The sequence below is a fragment of the Ascidiella aspersa genome, chromosome 1 (assembly GCF_963924565.1).
Source record: "Ascidiella aspersa chromosome 1, kaAscAspe10.2, whole genome shotgun sequence".
NCBI classification, from domain to species: Eukaryota; Metazoa; Chordata; class Ascidiacea; order Phlebobranchia; family Ascidiidae; genus Ascidiella; species Ascidiella aspersa.
This window is the reverse complement of record NC_139447.1, coordinates 25,123,176-25,142,497: the sequence shown is the minus strand read 5'-3', so window position 1 is coordinate 25,142,497 and position 19,322 is coordinate 25,123,176. Positions and strand designations below refer to the sequence as shown.

Sequence of the window (19,322 nt, the reverse complement as noted above, 5' to 3'; positions counted from 1 at the left end):
TCAGCCAAGCTTTGTGGTAGTCTTAAACTCACTTGTATAAAATTTCATAACCAATTATGATGCCGTTGGGCTCCTGAGGAGGCTTCCATTCGAGTCTGACAGCTGTCGAGTTGATTTGGTAAGGAACAAGTTCGAACGGAAGAGAAGTCGGAACTTGCAAACATAAAATATTTTTTTACCAAACGAACCATGCAAATGTAAATCTATTTTAATATCATTGTTAAAATAATCAAGCATCGATATAATGTTCAACCAAATCATAATTCTTATTTGCAGGTGCCCAAATTGCACTGTTTTAACGCTTTCAACTTTCATGTGCTCCAATTAATTTATACTCAATAAAAAAGTAAAATTAGAGTAATTACAGTCTTCATCAGTTAGTATAGGAATAAATGCTGCAGGTCCTTCTCCTGCGATGGTTGACGCTGACAGGCTTAGGTTGTACTTCGTGTAGATACCAAGGTTTTCCAAAACTGCAAAGGATCGGTTTCCAGGATAGACCTTTTTTTGCGGTTCAGTAGAATCTGGCAAAAGTGATTTAAACTTTTGGTTTACTTGTTTAACACATTTTATTAAATTCGACAATAGTTTTTGTTTGTATTGCCAAAATTGCTTGTTTTTTCGATAGAGTATGTTATGTCAGCCAAAGATATAACACATGCTTGACAAACCTGAAACCATCTTATGGTATTTCATTGTGTAAGTTGTTATAATTCCGTTCGTGATGTCAGGTGGCGACCAACTGACTCGAATCGAAGATGACGTCTTGTTGGTGTATCGCACATTTACCGGTGTAGAACCAGGTACTGGGTAGAAATGTTTTTTTTTTAATAAATGTTAAAGGTCACCTAAACCTATAAAACCAACTAGAAACAAAAGCGAGCACAGGCGCAAGTTAGGCTTTAGACTAACATATATTAGAATTTATCTTTGATTAATTTTGAATTATAACGTACACAGTTTTACGAAATTTATGTTGATTAGATTTTTTTAATTTGTCCTATTTTTAAATTTAATGGGTGATCGATTACAAATAAAACAAAATGGGTCCGCCACGTAAAAACGTTTGGGAACGACTACGTTAGACTGTCCAATGCAAATAGCACATATTAAACGTAAAAGCATAAAACTATTTGTACACTTAAGCAGGAACCATTTCGAGACGATCAATTGATGGTAACCAGCATGAATGACATTACATGCAAAATATGATCTGAATTTATCAATGTACTTACCGTCCTGCATTGTATAGATGGTCATCGCTAAGGAAACCTTGTCGCCATCGCCGTATTTTGTGTTCGCACTTACTGTGACTTGATAAACGTTGTGGGGCGCAAGAGAGTCGACAGTCGCGTTTGGGTAATCATCTTTCGTCGCAAAACTTGTGAAATAATATAGTATAATCTCTTATACTATACAGTTTTTCTCATGAGATAAAGAAATACATACACTAAGTAAATTGATAGTTGATTGTCACGTAAGTAGTGACATGTGACTCTTTAATGTTATTTATTTACCTTTGATTTTTGAGTTTTCCGCTTACATCCACCACAGTCAAGTTATAAAACTGGATAATTCCATTTGGTACCACAGGCCGCGACCAGGTAATTATGACGCTGTGTGACGACACGTTGACGTAACTGAGTTGGTAGGGTGGTGTGGATGGCTGACCTTCCATTGTCAGAACGCCAAGCACTTCACTCGCAACCTTGCTTTCACCTTTGCTCGTGCTGGAGGTGACGGTCACATTGTAGTTGCCATAGGTGCGAAGTCGGGACAAGATAACCTCAGTTGTAGTGCTGTAGAAAAATCGAGAAAAATAAAATAATAATGTTGCACATATTATGTTAGGGTAATGAAATACAACGGAGTTACCTGTTGACAGTAAATGTCCCTGTATCATTGGTGTAAAAAACGGTATAAAATAGAACGATTCCGTTTGGAGCAGATGGAGGAATCCATGAAAGGCGTATCGCAGAAGAGCTGATGTTCTCGTATGTGAGGTTGGTGGGAGGAGTGCTCGGTATGTCTTCATCAGTGTGGATGTCCAGATTCTGGCTGCTATCCCTACCCTCGCCCTTCACAGTATGTGCCCTCACGTAAACCTTAAAGCAGTTACAGGAGTTTTTACCATCAAGCAACTTACAAAGAAACAAATCAATGGTAAAACATTTCTGGAAAGATTTTCAGTTAAAAATTTAACATACAGATGTTAACTTACTGTGTAAGGTTTGTACTTTTCCAGATCGTCAACGATAGCAAATCGATGGTTAGTTTTACGGCTCTGGAGTTGTCCGCTAGAAATATAGACAGTGTAACCCGTAATAACACCGTTGGGTTCGAGTGGCTTCTCCCAACTGATGTTCACTGACGTTGAACTGAGGTGACTGTAGGTAAGATTGAAGGGCGGTGATCCAGGTACGTCCTGGTTCGTTTTAAACCCAACTGTACCGAATAAACCTTGGCCTGCACTTGTCTGGCCTGCTACTTTTACAAGGTAGTTTGTAAAGGGATGCAGTTCTGTTAAACGTTTAGTCAAACGAGTCGTGGCAATGTTATCTTCAAGCACGACCAGGCTGCCGAGCGGTGTAGACTGATTCTTGAATCCGGCCTCAATACCCGTATAATAAAAGTCCTGCGAAAAATAACCACTATTATGTCATCCAGTTGAAACCTATAGTGATTTGTGTCAACAACTTTTTAATCACATTTTTACGTAAATTTAGTAGTTGTCTGTAATATCAGAAATAATTCTCCTAGAAAATCCTTTCGTAAGTGTGATCCCGAATATGCAACATAGTCTTTTAATACCTTAGGTAACTCGACGAATTCCATAGAAACATTTCGGTCTACATCTAAAACGTAAACCATATATCCAGATATTACTCCGTTTGGGCGAGAAGGAGGAAGCCACGATATGACAGCGCTTCGTGATCCATTAACAATAGCATCAACATCGTGTACCACTTCAGGTTCTATTGCAACACAACGTCTCGATATGATGTACATTGTACGGCACTTAATTATGGTAAAGCATTGTAAAGTAGGCTATTGCGAGTTGTAATTGGAAAGTAGGTAACATACTGTCTTGTGCAGTTGCGATCACGTATTGTTCCGTGGAAGGACCACGTCCCTCCATAGTCGTGGCAAAAAGCGTCAAGCCGTAAGCTGTGTATGGTTGCAAATCGCTGAACTCAAATGTGGTTTCATTAGTAGCGAATTGTTTTGAACTATCTGCAAAAAAATATTGAACTTGCTAGAAATGTCGACTGGTAAAACATACCGTTTCGCTTGTTGTTTTTAAACTTCCTACTAACCTTTCGACGTCAATATCAAATTATACCAAGGTACTCCATTTGGCTTTTCAGGTGGTGACCAAGTTATAATAAATTTACTGGGCAGCACATCAGAAACTTCTATGTTCACAGGAGGCCCGTCCGGTTTTTCTTGTATGGTGGTAGCGCTGGCAATTGATATCAAGCCCTCTCCGACTGCTGTCCATACCCTAACTGTGACGTCATACTGTGTATAGGGCTCCAGGTGTCCAATGGTGTATGTAACCGGACAGAGTGGTTCGAAAATGGACTGTACCTGTTAAAAGGACATGCCAATTTATTAACTTAGTATTTAAAGTTAATTGCAAAATATTCCTCAGAAGCGTTTGGCTATAAATGTTAAACCATAGTAAAAAAATCCAAAAACGATAAGAAATCTTGACTTTTTAAATTAAAAAATGTAATTAAAAATCAGTTACTTACGTGGACTTGGAAAAACGGTTTGACAAACATTGTTTCTATGTTAATTGCGTTTAAACTTTTATTATTATTTACATTTTAGATAGGAAAGCCTAAACAATTATAACTTACAGTCACATGGTCGTTATTAACTGATCGCTCTTGTCGACTCTTTGCTGAATCTCCTAAAATAAAATAGGTTATTTCGGTCACTCAGATTAAAATGTGAAACCAACCAAAACTGAATGTTACATTAATGTTTTTTTTATTGGCTGTTAAATACGTATTATCAGGTTAAAGACAAACAGTACACGATTCACTTTATTTTTGTTTAGCTATGGATGGGGTCCATAGAAATTATAATGCTCTCAAATTGCATGGTTTGTGAAATTTTAAAGAAGCCGAGACTCAGAACGACTTTAAAACCGTAATAAAAATATACGAAGGTCGCTTGTGTTATGCCTAACCCTAGCCCCTTATTATATTTTTATGAAAAGGTCCAAAATGTAACGTAACAACTTAAATAAAGTTTACTTTTATAAAAATTCATTAACATTAAAAACATCAGTAACGGAATGTGTTTAAGTATCTTCTGTCGGTTTTCGTTCCTTCGTTTAACCACCTGAAGTCAAGTCTTTTTCTTTCACATTATCAACGTCAAATAGAGGTATTAGTTCCAGAAGTCCAAATCCGGATCCGACGTTGGGTTCCATTTTATTTTTTTCCTTAGTGGACAATAGGCCGTCAGCATTCGAATCGTCACCATCCACAGAGGTCATCAAAACGTCGTCACTGTTTTGCGTTGGGCCCTGTGAGTGGTCGTTTGTAGCGGAGGCGTGAAGTTCAAGCAAAGAGCTGATGGCTTCTTCAGACGATGTTTGCAACAAACAAGCGTACGGACTGGCGCCCTGAAATGCATCCAAGTTTTTTTTACAATTTGCCACAAACATGAACAATTATGTACACTATAGTGTTGGAAAGTTATATTACCGCATTGTGACACAGTGTCACTTACTTTAGCACTACATTTTAAAGAAAAATACTTGGATTCATTTTTGGGAAACCTTACCTCTTTGGGACTAAAATTAACCTCGGATATAATGTTCTGACTTGGGTCCATTACAGTTAGCAAGTATCGCGTGATGTCGCCGTTGGGCTTTCTTGGATGTTGCCACGAAATTAGGATGGACGAGGAATTATGCGCAGTCACTTTAAGATCATGCACAGTCCCTAGAACATTAGAAAAGTGTTTATTTATGAGCGCCTCGGAAGGGTTGTATAAGTGATGTGTATGAAAATGAAGTATGGTTGATGTAAAATACAATCTGATTTAATATTTAAATAAATATTTTAAATAAACCTTCTGTTTTCATGTTTCACTGGATTCTAAAATCCGACATTCGAGTTTGTCCCTAAGCATAAAGTATGGTTCTTTTTCTTGATGAAACATAATGACAAAAGTGAAATGAACAAGATGAAGATGGTGCAACTAGTAAAGTCTTAAACCTGATGTCGATTCTCGGACTTTAACAGATTCCATCGAGGTAAAAGTTCCCACCCCTGCACCGTTCACCCCGGCTACCTTGACGTAATAATTGGCCCCGTGTTCTACGTCACTAATGACGTATCTGGTAGATTTTGCATCAACCGAAAGAAATTCAACGCTAGGGTGGGGATATATCTAAAATAAATGAGGCTTGTACTCAATATGCATTTACACACGTGAAGCAAGATACAACCTTTAACAATTTAAGTCACCAGCGTGACGAAATGAAATTTAAATACATTGATATGAAGGAACTGACAACTACCTGTCTGTATTGAATGGCGAAGTGTGTAATGTTTCCATTTGGATTTGCTGGCGCAACCCAGGTTGCTGTGATAAATCCCGCTTCCTCTGACACAAGAGACAAGTCGGTTGGCGGGCCGGGAACTAAAACAGCATCGTGTTAAAAGAAGATCGACTTTACTATATGCGTACAAAAATGTCACATTATCTAATTTATATAGAAAACAACAAACGAGTTGCCCAACATATAATAGTAATGGAAAATGTTTTAAATCTCATTTAAAACATTCATACACAGGTGTGTATCTAAGTTTCCTATGTTTCATGCTACAATACACGTATTTATTTAATTTGTTTCGCAGAGCTTTCCAAACTTTTTGTTGAGCAACACTTTTCAATTTGAATACATTTTCCGCTACTATAAATTTCGTATACTGCAAACGAAACAATTTGTGTCAAATCTGCTCGTGACTCTTAAAACTGTCGCGTGTCGTCCTAAACAATTGAGTTCCTTTTTTGGGAAGCCCTGCTGTAGCATATAGAAATTATTATCGAAAGTTAGAAACAAAGAGGAAGGCACTAAACTCACGTGACTCGTCGGTGCTCGTGACCACCTGCGCAGAGGTTCTACTGCGCACCTGGCCGTTTTCGCTCAAAGTATAAATGTTAATTTCATACTGAATTCCTGGTGTCAATAGGAAAAAGTATGAGTTTATCCCATCCAGCACCATCTAAAAGACAACATAAACAAAATGCTTTAAAAAACGAAAAAAGGAATTCTGTTTATTGAATATTGGCGAAATTTACAACACATGAAATTACCTTGCCCAGACTTGGAGTTATTTCGACCATATAGCCTCCAATGGAACCACTGGGAGGTTGCCACGTCACATTAATGCTTGTCGCAGAAACAGAAGTCACGTTGGCTGTCATAGGACGCTTAGGATCTTAATTTAAAAAAAAAACATTGGCGTGAATTCAAATGATAACGGAAATATTTCCAAAGAAAAATATCTCCATGGTAGAAATGTGTATCCAACGATTGTCAAAATATTCTAATCAACCAAACTAATAAAAACAACTTTCCCATATAAAGTATAGGCTTTTATACGTATGGCCGTTCAATTAACAAGAGGCGTTCAAGTCAATTTGAAACTCGTGCCAGAAAGTGTCGCTACACTCAGCACTTAGGTCCTTAACATATTTCACGCTCTTTCAAAGGCAAAACAATCAACACTTACACAAGGTACTTTCAACCACTGATTCATAACTGCTCGTGCTGTTGTAAACTGTTGTCACGGCAACACGATACATAGCGCCGGGAACCAGATTATTATAAGTGTGGATCGGTTTTATTGTGTTGATGACGTCACCAAGTTCACTTTCTCCCTTTGCTGTTTCACGGAAGAGGCGCAAATCGAACGAGTAGTAAGCAGAAAGGGGAAGGAGCCAGGAAACTTGAAGCAGACTTTCTTCGACAATGCTAAACTCAAGATCGCGGGGAGGAAGAGGTCCTGACGTAAGGAAAAATTCCCGATGAAGTAAGTATAAATAGTCAAAGAAAAAATATGGAACGTAATATAAAGTAAGTAAGTACGTAAGTAATGTTTATTTTCCGTTGGCGCTGAAATTAAAACACATCAAGTAGGCTATGACAAGAAATAAATTCATGCGCGATACGGCCGGAGCAGCGATGGGTCCATTGGATCTTCCAGTCACCTCCACGGTAAGGTAAAATTAAATTAAATAAGGCAAAACTTTTTACCAAATAAATAAATAGAGCACATAAAAAAAACGACAACATATAAGTCAAACGATGTGAAAATAGCAATGAACGAAAAAAATAAGTTTTTAAAATAACGGTGACGTAAGTATAAAAAAATAGTTTAATATGCCGTTATTTTTGAAATTTGTAGCATTGGCGTTAATTCTTACTTGTCTGAAAGTAAATATCCACCTCGCTTCCATGACCGGTTTGCGAGAAAGTGGACACAGTGAAATAGTAAAGAGTTGCTGGTGCAAGAGACATTATTCTGAAAGAATTGTTCTTAATCTCGTTTTTAGTGACCAGTGCGTATCCCGACGGCTCATCATATAAAGAACACTACAAACAAATAGTTTAAATCTTTATGGAAAAAATGGGCCTCAAAAATATGTAATACTGTTTCTCGTAACATCCTTATAAATATAGTTCTGGAATTCTATTGTCTTTCAAACGGATTAAAAAATAATTTATGATCAAGTGGAAAATCTTTGTTTACACCAGTGGTTCTTAAACTTAAAAAAAAAGTACGCAACCGTCCCCTAGCATTTTTTTGAATAGCTTACGGTCCCTTTAAAAATATACACAAAATAACACGTTGTTTTTATTTGTGGTTTCTTATAGAAAAGATTTTCCTTACAAGGTAATATATGCGACCACCAGCTCCTGCTTTCCAATTGACCTCAGCCCAAGTGTCCCCAACATCCTTGGTTTCAAGCTCACGCACAGGCGCGGGTTCTAAAATAAAATGTTTGTTATTGGTGCGTTCGCAACAAATCAAAACCAAATCGTAATTCAATGTTATGTGGCGCAATAGAGTTTGCTCTGTTTTATTACCATCCTTTTTTAGTCATTACTTGTTTGTTTTTTTGCAAAGATGTTTTTTGCAAGATGTTTAACCGATTGTTTTTTCTAAAATAAAAAGTACAACAAAACCAAATACCATAGACACTTTGAGAGTTATGTTTTAAGGAGTTGTATTAGTTGTTTGTGTTGGCAAATTAATCAAAATTAACTTAATACTTTAAAATTGCAAATCAAAAATATACTGTTGTAATATTTTAATTTAGATTATTTAAATGAATTTTATATGTTATGTACTTACCTGTACCGTTTCTTGTCGTCACACTTTGACTTTCCACATTACTGCTTAGAGTCGTAACGTTTATGTCATAAATCAGGCCAGGGGTGAGCGGCGAAATGGTTATCAGCATACTACTGTCTTCGGTGCTTGTCGCAGGTATAATGACGTCACCACTGAGGGGTTCCGAAACGAAAATCACCTCATCGTCCATGTAAGGTTCGTAGCGCACACGAAAATCGCTGAGCACATCTTGCGGTATCGCCCATTGCATTGTCATTGCTGTCTCGTTTCGTTCTATAACAGTGGGCTGACCAGGCTGATTGGGTTCTGCAAAATCAAAGACCTGTATCAAAACGTGCCTTGTTCGGTCTCCAGCTTGCCGTTTAGACCAGGAGCTACCCTAGTACGTTTTCGATTTCACGCGGCTTTTTGCAAATCCAGACGTTATTGAACTATCACTGTACCATGGGAAAATCTTAAAATTTAAAAACAATGCGCATTTGCATTGTGTACAAATGCTTCGTATTAGCCATAAATACATAGATTTCTTGGTCTTTTCCAAAACTCCTATTAACACACATTAGTGAGTATAGTTTTAAGCAAATTCTTGCAATCAAAAGGCAAACAACAAATCATAGCACTATAACCATTTGTCAAAAGCGCATTTTTGTACAAATATGAACATACACAATCTAGTACAACGGATTGATTAGACTTTTAATTTTTGCCTAAAAAAAAACGATAAATTTAAAAAACTAAAAAAACGACAAATTTAAATCAGTGTGATGTTTTTGCTTACACATCGTGATGAATGCCATTATATCAAACATTTTCCAACCTAACAACTATGCTTAAATGTACTTGCACTAAGGTGGTTATTGGAGTTTAATCGTCGACCGAGAATAGTATTTTATATCAATCCCGTTTTACGGCGTGTGATTTAAGGTTAAAAGGTTTACTGACTTGTTCTGACATCAAGGGGACTCTCGTTGCTTTTTGTCTTGTGGTGTTCCACTCTCAAAGCGAAGTTGTACTGCTTTCCAGGCACCAAATCATCGAATCGGAACATATGCGTCCCCGGATCCACTTCGTTATGGGCTACTTCACATTCACCACAAAGGATAACGTAGTGGTCGACACCTCCCTTGGCTGGATCCCAAATAAGAGTTATGTGAGTTTCGCTGCGTTCGCTGAGGCGAAAGCCAGAAGGCGAATCCAAATCTGCAAAGTTTGATTATAAATGTCAGTACTGCATAAAATTTTTGATAAATTTCTTCACTCAATAAAACTAATATTGAAAAATAGAACCGAAATTGAAATAAGATCAACATAGGAATAAAACACAGTTCGAAATAAGACCTAAAAATGTCAGGACTAATACCTAATATTCGGAATAAGGTCTAAATCGGAATAGGACCAAAACAGCCAGAATAAGGTTTTAAAATATTTTACCCAACCACAACCACCCCCTTTTAATTTCATCACTAACTCCCTACACAAACTCTAACCCACCCATTTTTCACCCCTAACCTAAAACAGTACTAAACAGTTGCTTTAGATATTGTTGCTTTATAGTTCTTATATTGCGTGTTCCCTTCCAGTAAAAATATATATTTACATTTTCGTGATAACAAGTCGTTAGTCAACCAAGTTAAATTTTGACACAATTATAGAGTAAGCCCTATATATTTGCTTAAATCAATCAATATAATAAATAAATTGTTAATATAAACCAAAAAAAACAAAAAAAACAGAATCTATGCAAAAGTGAAACACAATCTACACAAATGAAAAACAATTTTGTCTGTCAACCTAAAAAAAAATCACTTTTTTAAGCGTAGTTTCAACTTGTTAAATATTGTTCTCGATTACTTGGAGAAATCATTTGAAAACATGTGACTGAAATGCAAGTTAAATTAAGACATTTAAAACAGCCACTTAAGACTCAAGGGCAGCCAGAAGATCGCGTAATGGTCAAAACAATGAGGGTAGCTAAGCAACGAGTGTTTAAACCAGGGATGACCAACCTTTTAGCTAAAAGGGCCGCATTGCCACTTTAAAAATTTCGATGGGCCACAAATCCTACTAAATAATGTGGTGACGTCATAAGTTACGTCATATCGTGACGTAACAAAACAACTTAGCCTAACTTATAAAACATCCGCATCTCGAACTTAAATTGAGTTAAATGCCGTATCATGCCATTGTATACGACACCTTTTCGAAAGTTTGATTATGGATTTTAGGTGTAGGTTTATTATTAGTACATATTTCCTTAAAACGGTCCGCAAAAACACACAACAACAATATTGGGTACACAAGTGTTCCATTCTACACGGTTTGATGATGGTCGAAATTAGAAACAATTGCTTTAAATAAAGGCTATTGGAAAGTGAGAATAAGTGGTGGGCCGCACGTAAACATCAGGCGGGCCGCAGGTTGGACATCCCTGGTTTAAACAAAAGGCACGGCGTAAATCACTCACCGGTCTTGATGATGCTCTTCGGGTATACAGGAACGCTGGCAACTTCGCCACTTGTTGTGTACACTGTGAGGTGGTAGACGCGTCCTGGGGTTAGGTCTTCTACAGTGTCACTGGCTGATATTGAACTTCCGTTGTGAGGGATGCGCCAGTATTTCACTTCCACTGGCGGGTCTGCAATTTATATTATGAGCCGTCATTTTTTTAGCTATATTATAAGATAAAGTGTGAAAGGAAAACGAAAGTAAATCTGCAGTAAAAGTGCATCGAACCCCGATTGTACTTAAGTACTAAGACAACTTAAAACATGTTGTATCAAACACTATAGAAAACTATCAAGCCTCGTACAAACCTTCGTTCGAAGAGTTAATTATTTCCGAAACCAGACGACCTACATTGGTTTTGGATTCATTACATTGTCGTAAAAATATCAAAACTTAAATAAAAGATAAACGATTTAAAATCTTGGCGAAATCACCTGTAGCATCGAAAGTCAGATTAAATCCGTCGAAAATGGCTCCATTCCGCTGACTGGGATTGTATATCGTTATCGCAACCGATGTACTGCTAACCTCTCCAGGATGGACGTGATTTACGTTAACGGGATACGGACCTGGCAAACAAAATCGTCGGTTTATAAACTTTAACTAAAAGAGTGATGAGGGTTTATTTAAAGGTGGATGTACAGCAAAACGTTTAACTTTGGGTCTTGCGTTACGTATTTAAGATTTACTGTAATTTCCACTGCCTTTTTTGTCCAATATATACGAAAAAACCTTCAGCAGATTCACTAGACGCGATAACATGATTTGGCAATTATTGCGGCATTCAAAGTTGGTCTTACATTATGGGGTTTTGTAAGTGGGTTTAACGATTAGAAAGTACTTGTAGGGTTGCCGACCCTCTTGATCGCACCCCGTGCTTGCTTGTCAAAAGTACCGTGAGTGGTCCTTAACTTACTAAAGGCCTCTCATGCCTTTCTGTGACGCGCCGAATCGGCATTTGCCCATCTAGAGGGAAAGTCTTTTGGAGTGCGATTTCCAGCTAACAAAACTAAAATAGATGCAACCCATGCGGAATTAAGGCTTGTTTTGGCGTCGTGTGTTACCACTAAGACCTGGTTTGGATAATATTACCTACGTTCTTCGAGGGTTGTCTGTTTTCATAGTTTTAGAGGTTGATATTATGGGTAATACTAAGGATTATCTTCGGCTATTTTAGGTTGTTGTTAATAAAATCTTTAACATATATATTTTCTATTATTGCTAAACCAGTTTAACTTTAAATGCTCGATTGGATACACATTTTATTAGACTTACAAACATTGCCTCAAAGGACAAGACAGGAAGGCCTAGTTTTCCGTCAAACACAACGCTTTTATGGAGACAGCAAAATGTCGAAATAACTGCACGTTTGTCGACTTTAAAAGGTACTTACGTGTGGTTTGATACAGGATGACCGACTGGCTCATTTCTATGTGCCTAACAGATTCAATCTCCGCTTTGTAACTCCAACCTGGTTTGAGTCCTTCAACCAGGAAAGACGTTTCGTTCGTGGTCAGACTGTGGGAGCTGGAAAATAGTAATGTTACAGACAGTTGTCCAATTTTGCAACAGAGGTAAAATTAAAAAATATTTTCTCTTTTTACTGGGTTTTAAAACGTGTGTGTTATTGTGTAGCTTTATGTAGACACCGCTTCGCATCTAATATTAAGTAAGTCCAGCCTCAATTCAGAGATGAAATTTCTGATATGTTTCTTACTACTCATCGGCCGATATAGGTCTGATTGTGATGTGATATCCGTGTACTTTTCCAAGAGCAGGGGTCCAAACCAAGTTGAAACTGGTTTCAGTCAAATCCGTGACGCGAAAATTCCGAGGAGGTGCGACCACTGCAATGTGATATAATAATTGGAAAGTTTTACAAAGGTCGTTTAAACTTGCATTTGCTGCACAAAACGCATTTAAGTTACGCAACTACTCACGGGTCCTAAAGTCCATTGCTGTAACGTGACTCTCAGCAAAAACGTTGCCGTTCGCCGTTTCTTTGCTGCTGACCGCCACAATATCAATCTGGTACTGGGTATAAGGTTCTAGCCCAGTAATTTTGCCGGTGTTAGTCTTGTTGTCCAGCACGATTTCCCCCTCGTAAACAAATTCCCCGTCGTCCGATGCAACCAACTGAGTTTCGTTTAATTGCGATTCCACCACTTTGTAGTTCAACTTGAACCTTGAAATGATATTGTATTTTGTCAAATCATCTAGGTTAACGCTTATACATGTGTGGTTCTCCCTTATAAATACAAGATTAGACAGCGATTTTTTTCTTTTGCCAAGGATTTTTAATACTTTCAGCATATACTTATTTTTCTAGCTCAACTGATGGGTTTTGTTGAGCCATGAATCCGTAGGTGTTTACATTTTCTCGTATAAAATCATTTTTCTCTCTTACGCATTAACATTTTCACAGAAAGTATTTGAGGTTATATATTTGTAACTTAATTAAAAGAATACGCACGTGCTGTATTGCGATCTTTCGCTGGGCAGGTCCCACTCTAGCTCCACAAATGTCGGTCCTTCCATAATGGTGTTAAAGTTCCTCGGCGATTCCGGTTCTGAAAAAATGTATGTCGCTTCAAGATTTGTCTTTAAGGAGGTATCCCTACAAAATAATTAATAAACGATGTATCCAAATAACGAAGCTTACTTGTGACAAAGGCTGTGGCGGGATATTTCCCACTAAAGACTTCTTCGTTTGAAGTTAGGCGGTGGACTGCAACACCATTCAGGTAGTACAGTCGTCCAGGTTTAACGCCATATAACCAACTATATTGTCGTGTCAAAGTACTCCGTCGGCTGCTTACATCCTCGCCATCACCTAAACAATGGAATAAAAAGTTATACATCGCATCCCAAATTATCGACTTGAACTATTTAACTTTATAGTGAACAGCAATAGATTTTGGGCTACCGTTGCAAATTTGTCGATATAGAAGGGTATTACACAACACTCCTGCTACTAACAAAGTTTCCGTTAATAAACCGCAGACTAACCTGTTGTTAAGTTTAAAACAACATCATCCGACATCGAAATAGGTATATAAGGCGGAATGTCCCACGAAACACGTAAACGCGTACTATCCGCTTCCACCTTGAACTTTTTTGGTGAATCAGACACTACAAAAAGACGAAAATTAACTTAAAACGTATATAGGACCTTTAAAATTAGTTTATTTGGTTTGATGCAAAACAGTTCAGTTTAAAAAGTACAGTTTAAAAAGCTAACATTTTCAAACAAAGTGTAACAGCCCTAAATGTAATTAATTTGTAAGATTGTCCTTCGCTTAGGCTACTTCATATTTTGGTAATTGTTTATTCACGTGATTTTTAACTTAAACTAATTAACCTTTCTTAAACATATATCAGCGTTTGAGCACTATCATACCTTGGTATTGGCAAATGTAATTTCTGTTATAAACACAGTCCATCGGATTCCAATCAGTTGTGAAATTGTTTGCGTTTGACAATTTGTAGGAAATGAACGCTACACAGATGCTTTCCGCACCTTCTGGCACGGCCTGCTGAAGGCTTGTCCATAGTACAGGGGTACCATCACTATAGGTTAAATTCTGTCCATTCTGGAAACAAATACACATATTATAGCAACCATATAAGATAAAATACACATTGATGTGAGGCACTACCAAACCATAGACTTATAAGTTGTCACATAATGCATTTTATGTGTCGCAGTTAACAGTCTTAAATAAATTCCAACAGAGTTGATAGCAATATCTAGTGAATTGTAAATCAAAAGCGGTGTATAAAAACATTCAATTATGATGTCTAATAAGTTTGCCTTAAAATGAATGGGCACGTTTCTTGCTATAGACATATATAATTATGCACGTCTGTGTTTTGTTTATTTCTCTTATTGTGTTGCCGTCTTGCAGATGGCAATTAATTTTCCGTTCAGAAGTTCAAATAAAATCAATCCCACTTCACTGCTCACCGTTTCATTGACCCCAATCCAATACATTACATTGCTGGAAGGTACTACTCTGGTCAGAAAGTAGTTTTCTTTTGATGACTTAGGATGGGCTAAGTAGGCTCTAGGTGTATTGCCACATTTTTCGACAGCACTTCGCCAATTTTGTTGGTCACTGTTTGATGCGCTAAAGCAAGAGCTCTCCTGACCCAGCCATCCTTGAGGGCAGCTTGCTGAAGGAAACAAATAAGTAAAGACTATTATAAAGAGGTAATAGCGGTACATTAATGACTTTTCTAAATAAACTGACTTGACTTAAGTTCACCAAAGTCACTGCTTTAAAAAATGTTCTCGACTTAAGTCTTTATGTATAAACGAATTACCTTAATAACATTTAAGCAGATATTTGACAATTGTATTACCACCTAACTTTTTGACTAGTGATTATTTCTTATTAAACAGTTTCACCGCTTTACGCTGGTTGGTGGATTTGCTTAGCAAAATATTCATAGGAAAGAAATAAAATTAGTAATTTCAACTTTGTTATTATTTGTTATGCAAGGACTGGGACTATTTAAAAAAAAACGATTTGCCAGGGACATAAAATGACTGGTTTATATCACTAGGTAAAAGTGAAAGACTTTTTGTCGCCGAACTCTTCTTACCAAGGGTGACGTTTAGGATGTTTTGTTCCATTGTTTCCAAATTAACGACAACGAATGTATAAGAGACGCCATTGGCCAAATCTTCAAAGCGAGTATTGTTTTCAGGAGAATCAAACTAAATTGTGAAAAATATACATTATTATTTCACAGCAGTTAAGGCATATCCCTTCAAAAACAATACTATTTTCTTACCGATTGCTCCACTTTACCATTAGAAATCCGGACCCTGTTTGCACCAGACCACTCCAAAGTTACAGAACTGGTAGTAACTTTTGTAACATTGGCTTCAAACTTCTCATTATGTTTAACTGGCAGTACTATGGCATTCTGGGTAAAACCAATTAAAATATTCATTGTTGCTCATACTACAACTACAACCCTACTACAGTACGTATAAGGCCTATATATTAAAAAAACACACAACATAACTAAATAGGCTACTGGTAAACATCGCTAAATTATAATTAAATGTTAGGCCCCGTAAGTAAGTGTTGAAAAAAAAACTCTATTGGTATAGTTTCGGATTGGTTTTGAAAACACGCGAGCTTTGGAAGTGAATAGGGTTGAAAGTAGGTTAAAAGAGTTAATTATAATAATTTGTAAAAAATATCTAAAAATCTGCAATTAAATTTAATCAAGTTGCAAACCAAGAATTTTGTTAGAAGTTGGCCATATCTTAAATGTAACAAATGTGGTCACGTAACGATTAATTATATACTTTAAAAAATGGGTTATCATCTCAGGTTTATACTGTTTAAACCCATTTCATTTGAATGTTATACAGGGAACTTGTAGCGGCACAAAAGCCTGCTCTTTAGGAAATGGTAACAGTTTATGTCACGAAACATAGTGGTTTATACTCCCGTTCATTGCCAAGATCAATAAAATCTAAACACTTACCGTTGAGGTATAAGGTCCACCTATGATGATGCAAACCATCCACGCAACTAGGAAGGTGATCATGTTTGATATCAGACAAGCAAAAAACTATATCTTCTACACTGCTCCAACTAAAAAATAATCTTCTTAAAATAAAACAAGGTTTGATGAATTTCCCTTTCTTCTAAACATATGTTTACACACTAAACAAAACAACGTAACTAAAAATTAACGTATAGGCTTGGCAGGTGTGCTACCAATAGTCAATATATATCTTCAACAAGAATCTGAGTAAGCAAGGCTTTAAAAGCTGTTTTTCGATGGAAGGACACCCACAAGTGGTTCAACTCTTTCTCAAGCCCCCTACATCGCATCTTAGTTTAGTGACAGTTAACGGCCGGAGCGAAAAGAAAACCATGACATGAGTGCACTCGTCAACTCCACTTACTATTGTTCCCGTCGCAATCAATGTCGTTTCTTCGCATTTCTCCCGAACGCGTGACGCTTGTAAACACTCAAAAAACCTGGGCTTGTATTTTTCTACGGTACGAGCTTGATATAAACACACTTTTTCTACTTTTTTCGTTGCAACCTTAATGCCCAGACTTTTAACCTTAAAAATGATTAAGTATCGAAACAACATAGCTAATATCGACACTAGCTGGAAAGGCGGTTAAAGGTGTTCGTTGAGGGTCATAAAAAGTTTCAGAGATAACGGCACAAACTTTTTAACGTGACGTCATAATTTATATGTGTGCCAGGAAATATGTTTCTACAACATTTGTGTTAATCATTCACTACTGTGCGTGCTGCACTGAGGCAAGGTGTCACTTTTTATTGTGAAGCAAATCAACGAACAGAATAAATGGGCGCGATAAAATTTATTATTAAAACAAAACGAGTATACAACAATTTAAATTTTTCACGCATGAAGAGAAGTTGTATCTCCGGCGGCCAATCCACCAACAGCCCGTTGCAAGGTTCCATTGGTACCATCCATAATTACAACATCGCCTGCACGGTAAAAATATATTATTACTTTAAACAAAAACAACCACAGTTTGACACACCATAAAATAAAGAAACATTATCCTAGGCAAAAGTGGAAACTATAAAAATAGATTTAAGCATAGCCTATATTGATTCGTCATCATTGCTAAATTTCAATCAAATTTCGATTTTGTAACACAGTTTTACGCGTTAACTAGTAATATCAATCTTAAAAAAGGCAAAAATTGAAAAGTTGGGCATGTTGTAATGTGGATGTATAGTTTTTTTTTAACATCTTAAAATGGCTTTCCTTAACTGAGATTACAGGTTTCGTAAAATAACGTATCAATTTTGATAACTTTAAAATTAGAGGAACCTGTTTTGAAGCATTTTGTTGCGTTACTGATGCCAACGACGCAGGGGAGGCCGTATCTGCCCGCGGCAAGTGCTCCTTGGGACAACATGCGGCCGCATTCCGTCACCAAACCGACCACTAGAGGGTAGTACACGCTCCAACCGATATCTGGTTTTTCGGTTATAAGGATTTCTCCTGCCTATCAGAGAAGTTAAAATAAGGTAAGTATGGAAAGAGTTAATTGTTTAGCAAAACAGTTTTTGATAAACTGTTTTTACACGCTACATTAATAAGAATAAAAATGAAATTAGAAATAATAACCAAATCGTGTATAACACTTTCTTTATCATTAGGAACAAAAGTGTTGATACAAATTGACCTTATATAATATGAGTTTAATAATATCAGTATGTCGTTTTTGTGTTAAACGTAAAGCCGTAAATAAAGGGTCACTCATCAAATATGACAATTTGTGTTATAAAAACACAATATTTAATGAATAAACTGATAAAAATTAATTTCATTTTTACCGCCTGTCAAGCTGCTTAAATGTCGGAAAATCTTTGTTGGAAAAGCTTTGCTTTTTACTTAATTAAGTTAATGAGGCACTACAGTCAACCATAACCTATTTGCAAAAGGGTCTCATGTTATACAGCCAGTGACCTCATAGGGCCTTCAGCGGTAGCGGTTAATATAATAGAAATCACCTCAATTAAAAATGCCTCGGAGAGGTCGGACACAATGCGAACCGGGGCCCGCACTTTGGCGCCGCTCACAGCGACACCTTGCAGCACAGTGTTAAACGCTATGCTCTCGTTAGCGTTGGTAGAGAACTCAGTGATTGGTTCTTGCGGTATTCGGTCGCACGTGGGCGAAAGAGTAAGGTTCTTCTGACGTGAATGGATGTGACGCCGTTTGATCGACCTGGTGGTCAAATAAAGATAAAGTAGTTGAGTCATTACTCATTACCAACCAGACAGTTCAGCAAACAGGTAGCAAATTAAATGATTCAAATATATAGCTATTGTGTATTTCGTAACTCCGCACTATTAGTGATGATTTTACCTTGCTACGAGCTTGGGCAAAGGAATGGCGGATTTCACCATTTTTCCGACTTCGGTATGTGTAAGAAAGAAAAGAAGATCTTCGTCAGGCAACAAGTTCTAAATTGCAATATGACCAATTTATAATAAGTTTTGTCACTCATGCTATTTTGACGACCTTACTGGTATATTTCTATCTAAAGATTTTTAGAGATTTAAAACAAACACAGCAACTTTGTGAAAAATACAATCTATACTTGGACGTTAAACTGCTCGGTGATAATCATCGAGGCCTAATTTTTTTCAAATAAAAAGACAAAACTTATAGCACGACGAAAACAGTGCACTTGTACCTCTGTTCTTAGCATCTTGGCCAGCGTCCAATATGACTTTTTTAACGCGTCGACTATCTTTATCTGTTGGGATTTGCTCCAGTCCATTTCTCGGACGGCGTTCTGCGTCCAGGGGATTATTGAACGGAGGAGAAATCTAAACAGTATTAAGCAGCCATATTGTTATGATACAATAAACTTGTGATGTGAAAAACATTGA

At 37.1% G+C, this 19,322-nt stretch overlaps 2 protein-coding genes across 2 annotated transcripts in view; both read right to left on the bottom strand.

The window, feature by feature from the left end:
• LOC146168491 (phosphatidylinositol phosphatase PTPRQ-like) overlaps positions 1–16,466 on the bottom strand; it is a 38,185-nt gene extending 21,719 nt beyond the window's left edge. Inside the window, 34 exon segments of the mRNA XM_083386279.1 lie at positions 33–153; positions 366–524; positions 672–806; positions 1,236–1,381; positions 1,518–1,799; positions 1,876–2,105; positions 2,222–2,635; positions 2,812–2,975; positions 3,085–3,234; positions 3,318–3,591; positions 3,867–3,919; positions 4,357–4,642; positions 4,804–4,964; positions 5,241–5,415; positions 5,546–5,667; positions 6,113–6,254; positions 6,346–6,470; positions 6,765–7,037; positions 7,459–7,627; positions 7,926–8,023; positions 8,391–8,696; positions 9,333–9,590; positions 10,855–11,025; positions 11,330–11,464; positions 12,289–12,422; positions 12,613–12,742; positions 12,836–13,080; positions 13,369–13,465; positions 13,558–13,728; positions 13,905–14,027; positions 14,416–14,488; positions 14,994–15,071; positions 15,696–15,830; positions 16,404–16,466. Of these exon segments, the coding sequence (XP_083242405.1) occupies positions 33–153; positions 366–524; positions 672–806; positions 1,236–1,381; positions 1,518–1,799; positions 1,876–2,105; positions 2,222–2,635; positions 2,812–2,975; positions 3,085–3,234; positions 3,318–3,591; positions 3,867–3,919; positions 4,357–4,642; positions 4,804–4,964; positions 5,241–5,415; positions 5,546–5,667; positions 6,113–6,254; positions 6,346–6,470; positions 6,765–7,037; positions 7,459–7,627; positions 7,926–8,023; positions 8,391–8,696; positions 9,333–9,590; positions 10,855–11,025; positions 11,330–11,464; positions 12,289–12,422; positions 12,613–12,742; positions 12,836–13,080; positions 13,369–13,465; positions 13,558–13,728; positions 13,905–14,027; positions 14,416–14,488; positions 14,994–15,071; positions 15,696–15,830; positions 16,404–16,466 (5,798 nt within the window).
• Positions 16,467–17,250: 784 nt separating this feature from the next.
• Positions 17,251–19,255, bottom strand: LOC146168490 (uncharacterized). The gene is made up of 5 exons (XM_083390943.1): positions 19,124–19,255; positions 18,793–18,890; positions 18,435–18,651; positions 17,749–17,926; positions 17,251–17,396 (listed from the first exon to the last, which is right to left on the bottom strand). Exons 1-5 carry the CDS (start codon positions 19,208–19,210, stop codon positions 17,305–17,307), a joined length of 672 nt encoding a protein of 223 aa, XP_083247069.1. The 5' UTR covers positions 19,211–19,255; the 3' UTR covers positions 17,251–17,304.
• Between the last annotated feature and the right edge of the window lie 67 nt (positions 19,256–19,322).

Excerpts from the sequence above, each read along its gene's own strand:
- LOC146168490 (XM_083390943.1), bottom strand. The coding sequence starts at position 19,210 with ATGGACTGGAGCAAATCCCAACAGATAAAGATAGTCGACGCGTTAAAA. Across the intron at positions 18,652-18,792 it reads TTGCCCAAGCTCGTAGCAAG|GTCGATCAAACGGCGTCACA; the intron begins GTAAAATCATCA and ends TTTGACCACCAG. Across the intron at positions 17,927-18,434 it reads CCGAGGCATTTTTAATTGAG|GCAGGAGAAATCCTTATAAC; the intron begins GTGATTTCTATT and ends CTTCTCTGATAG.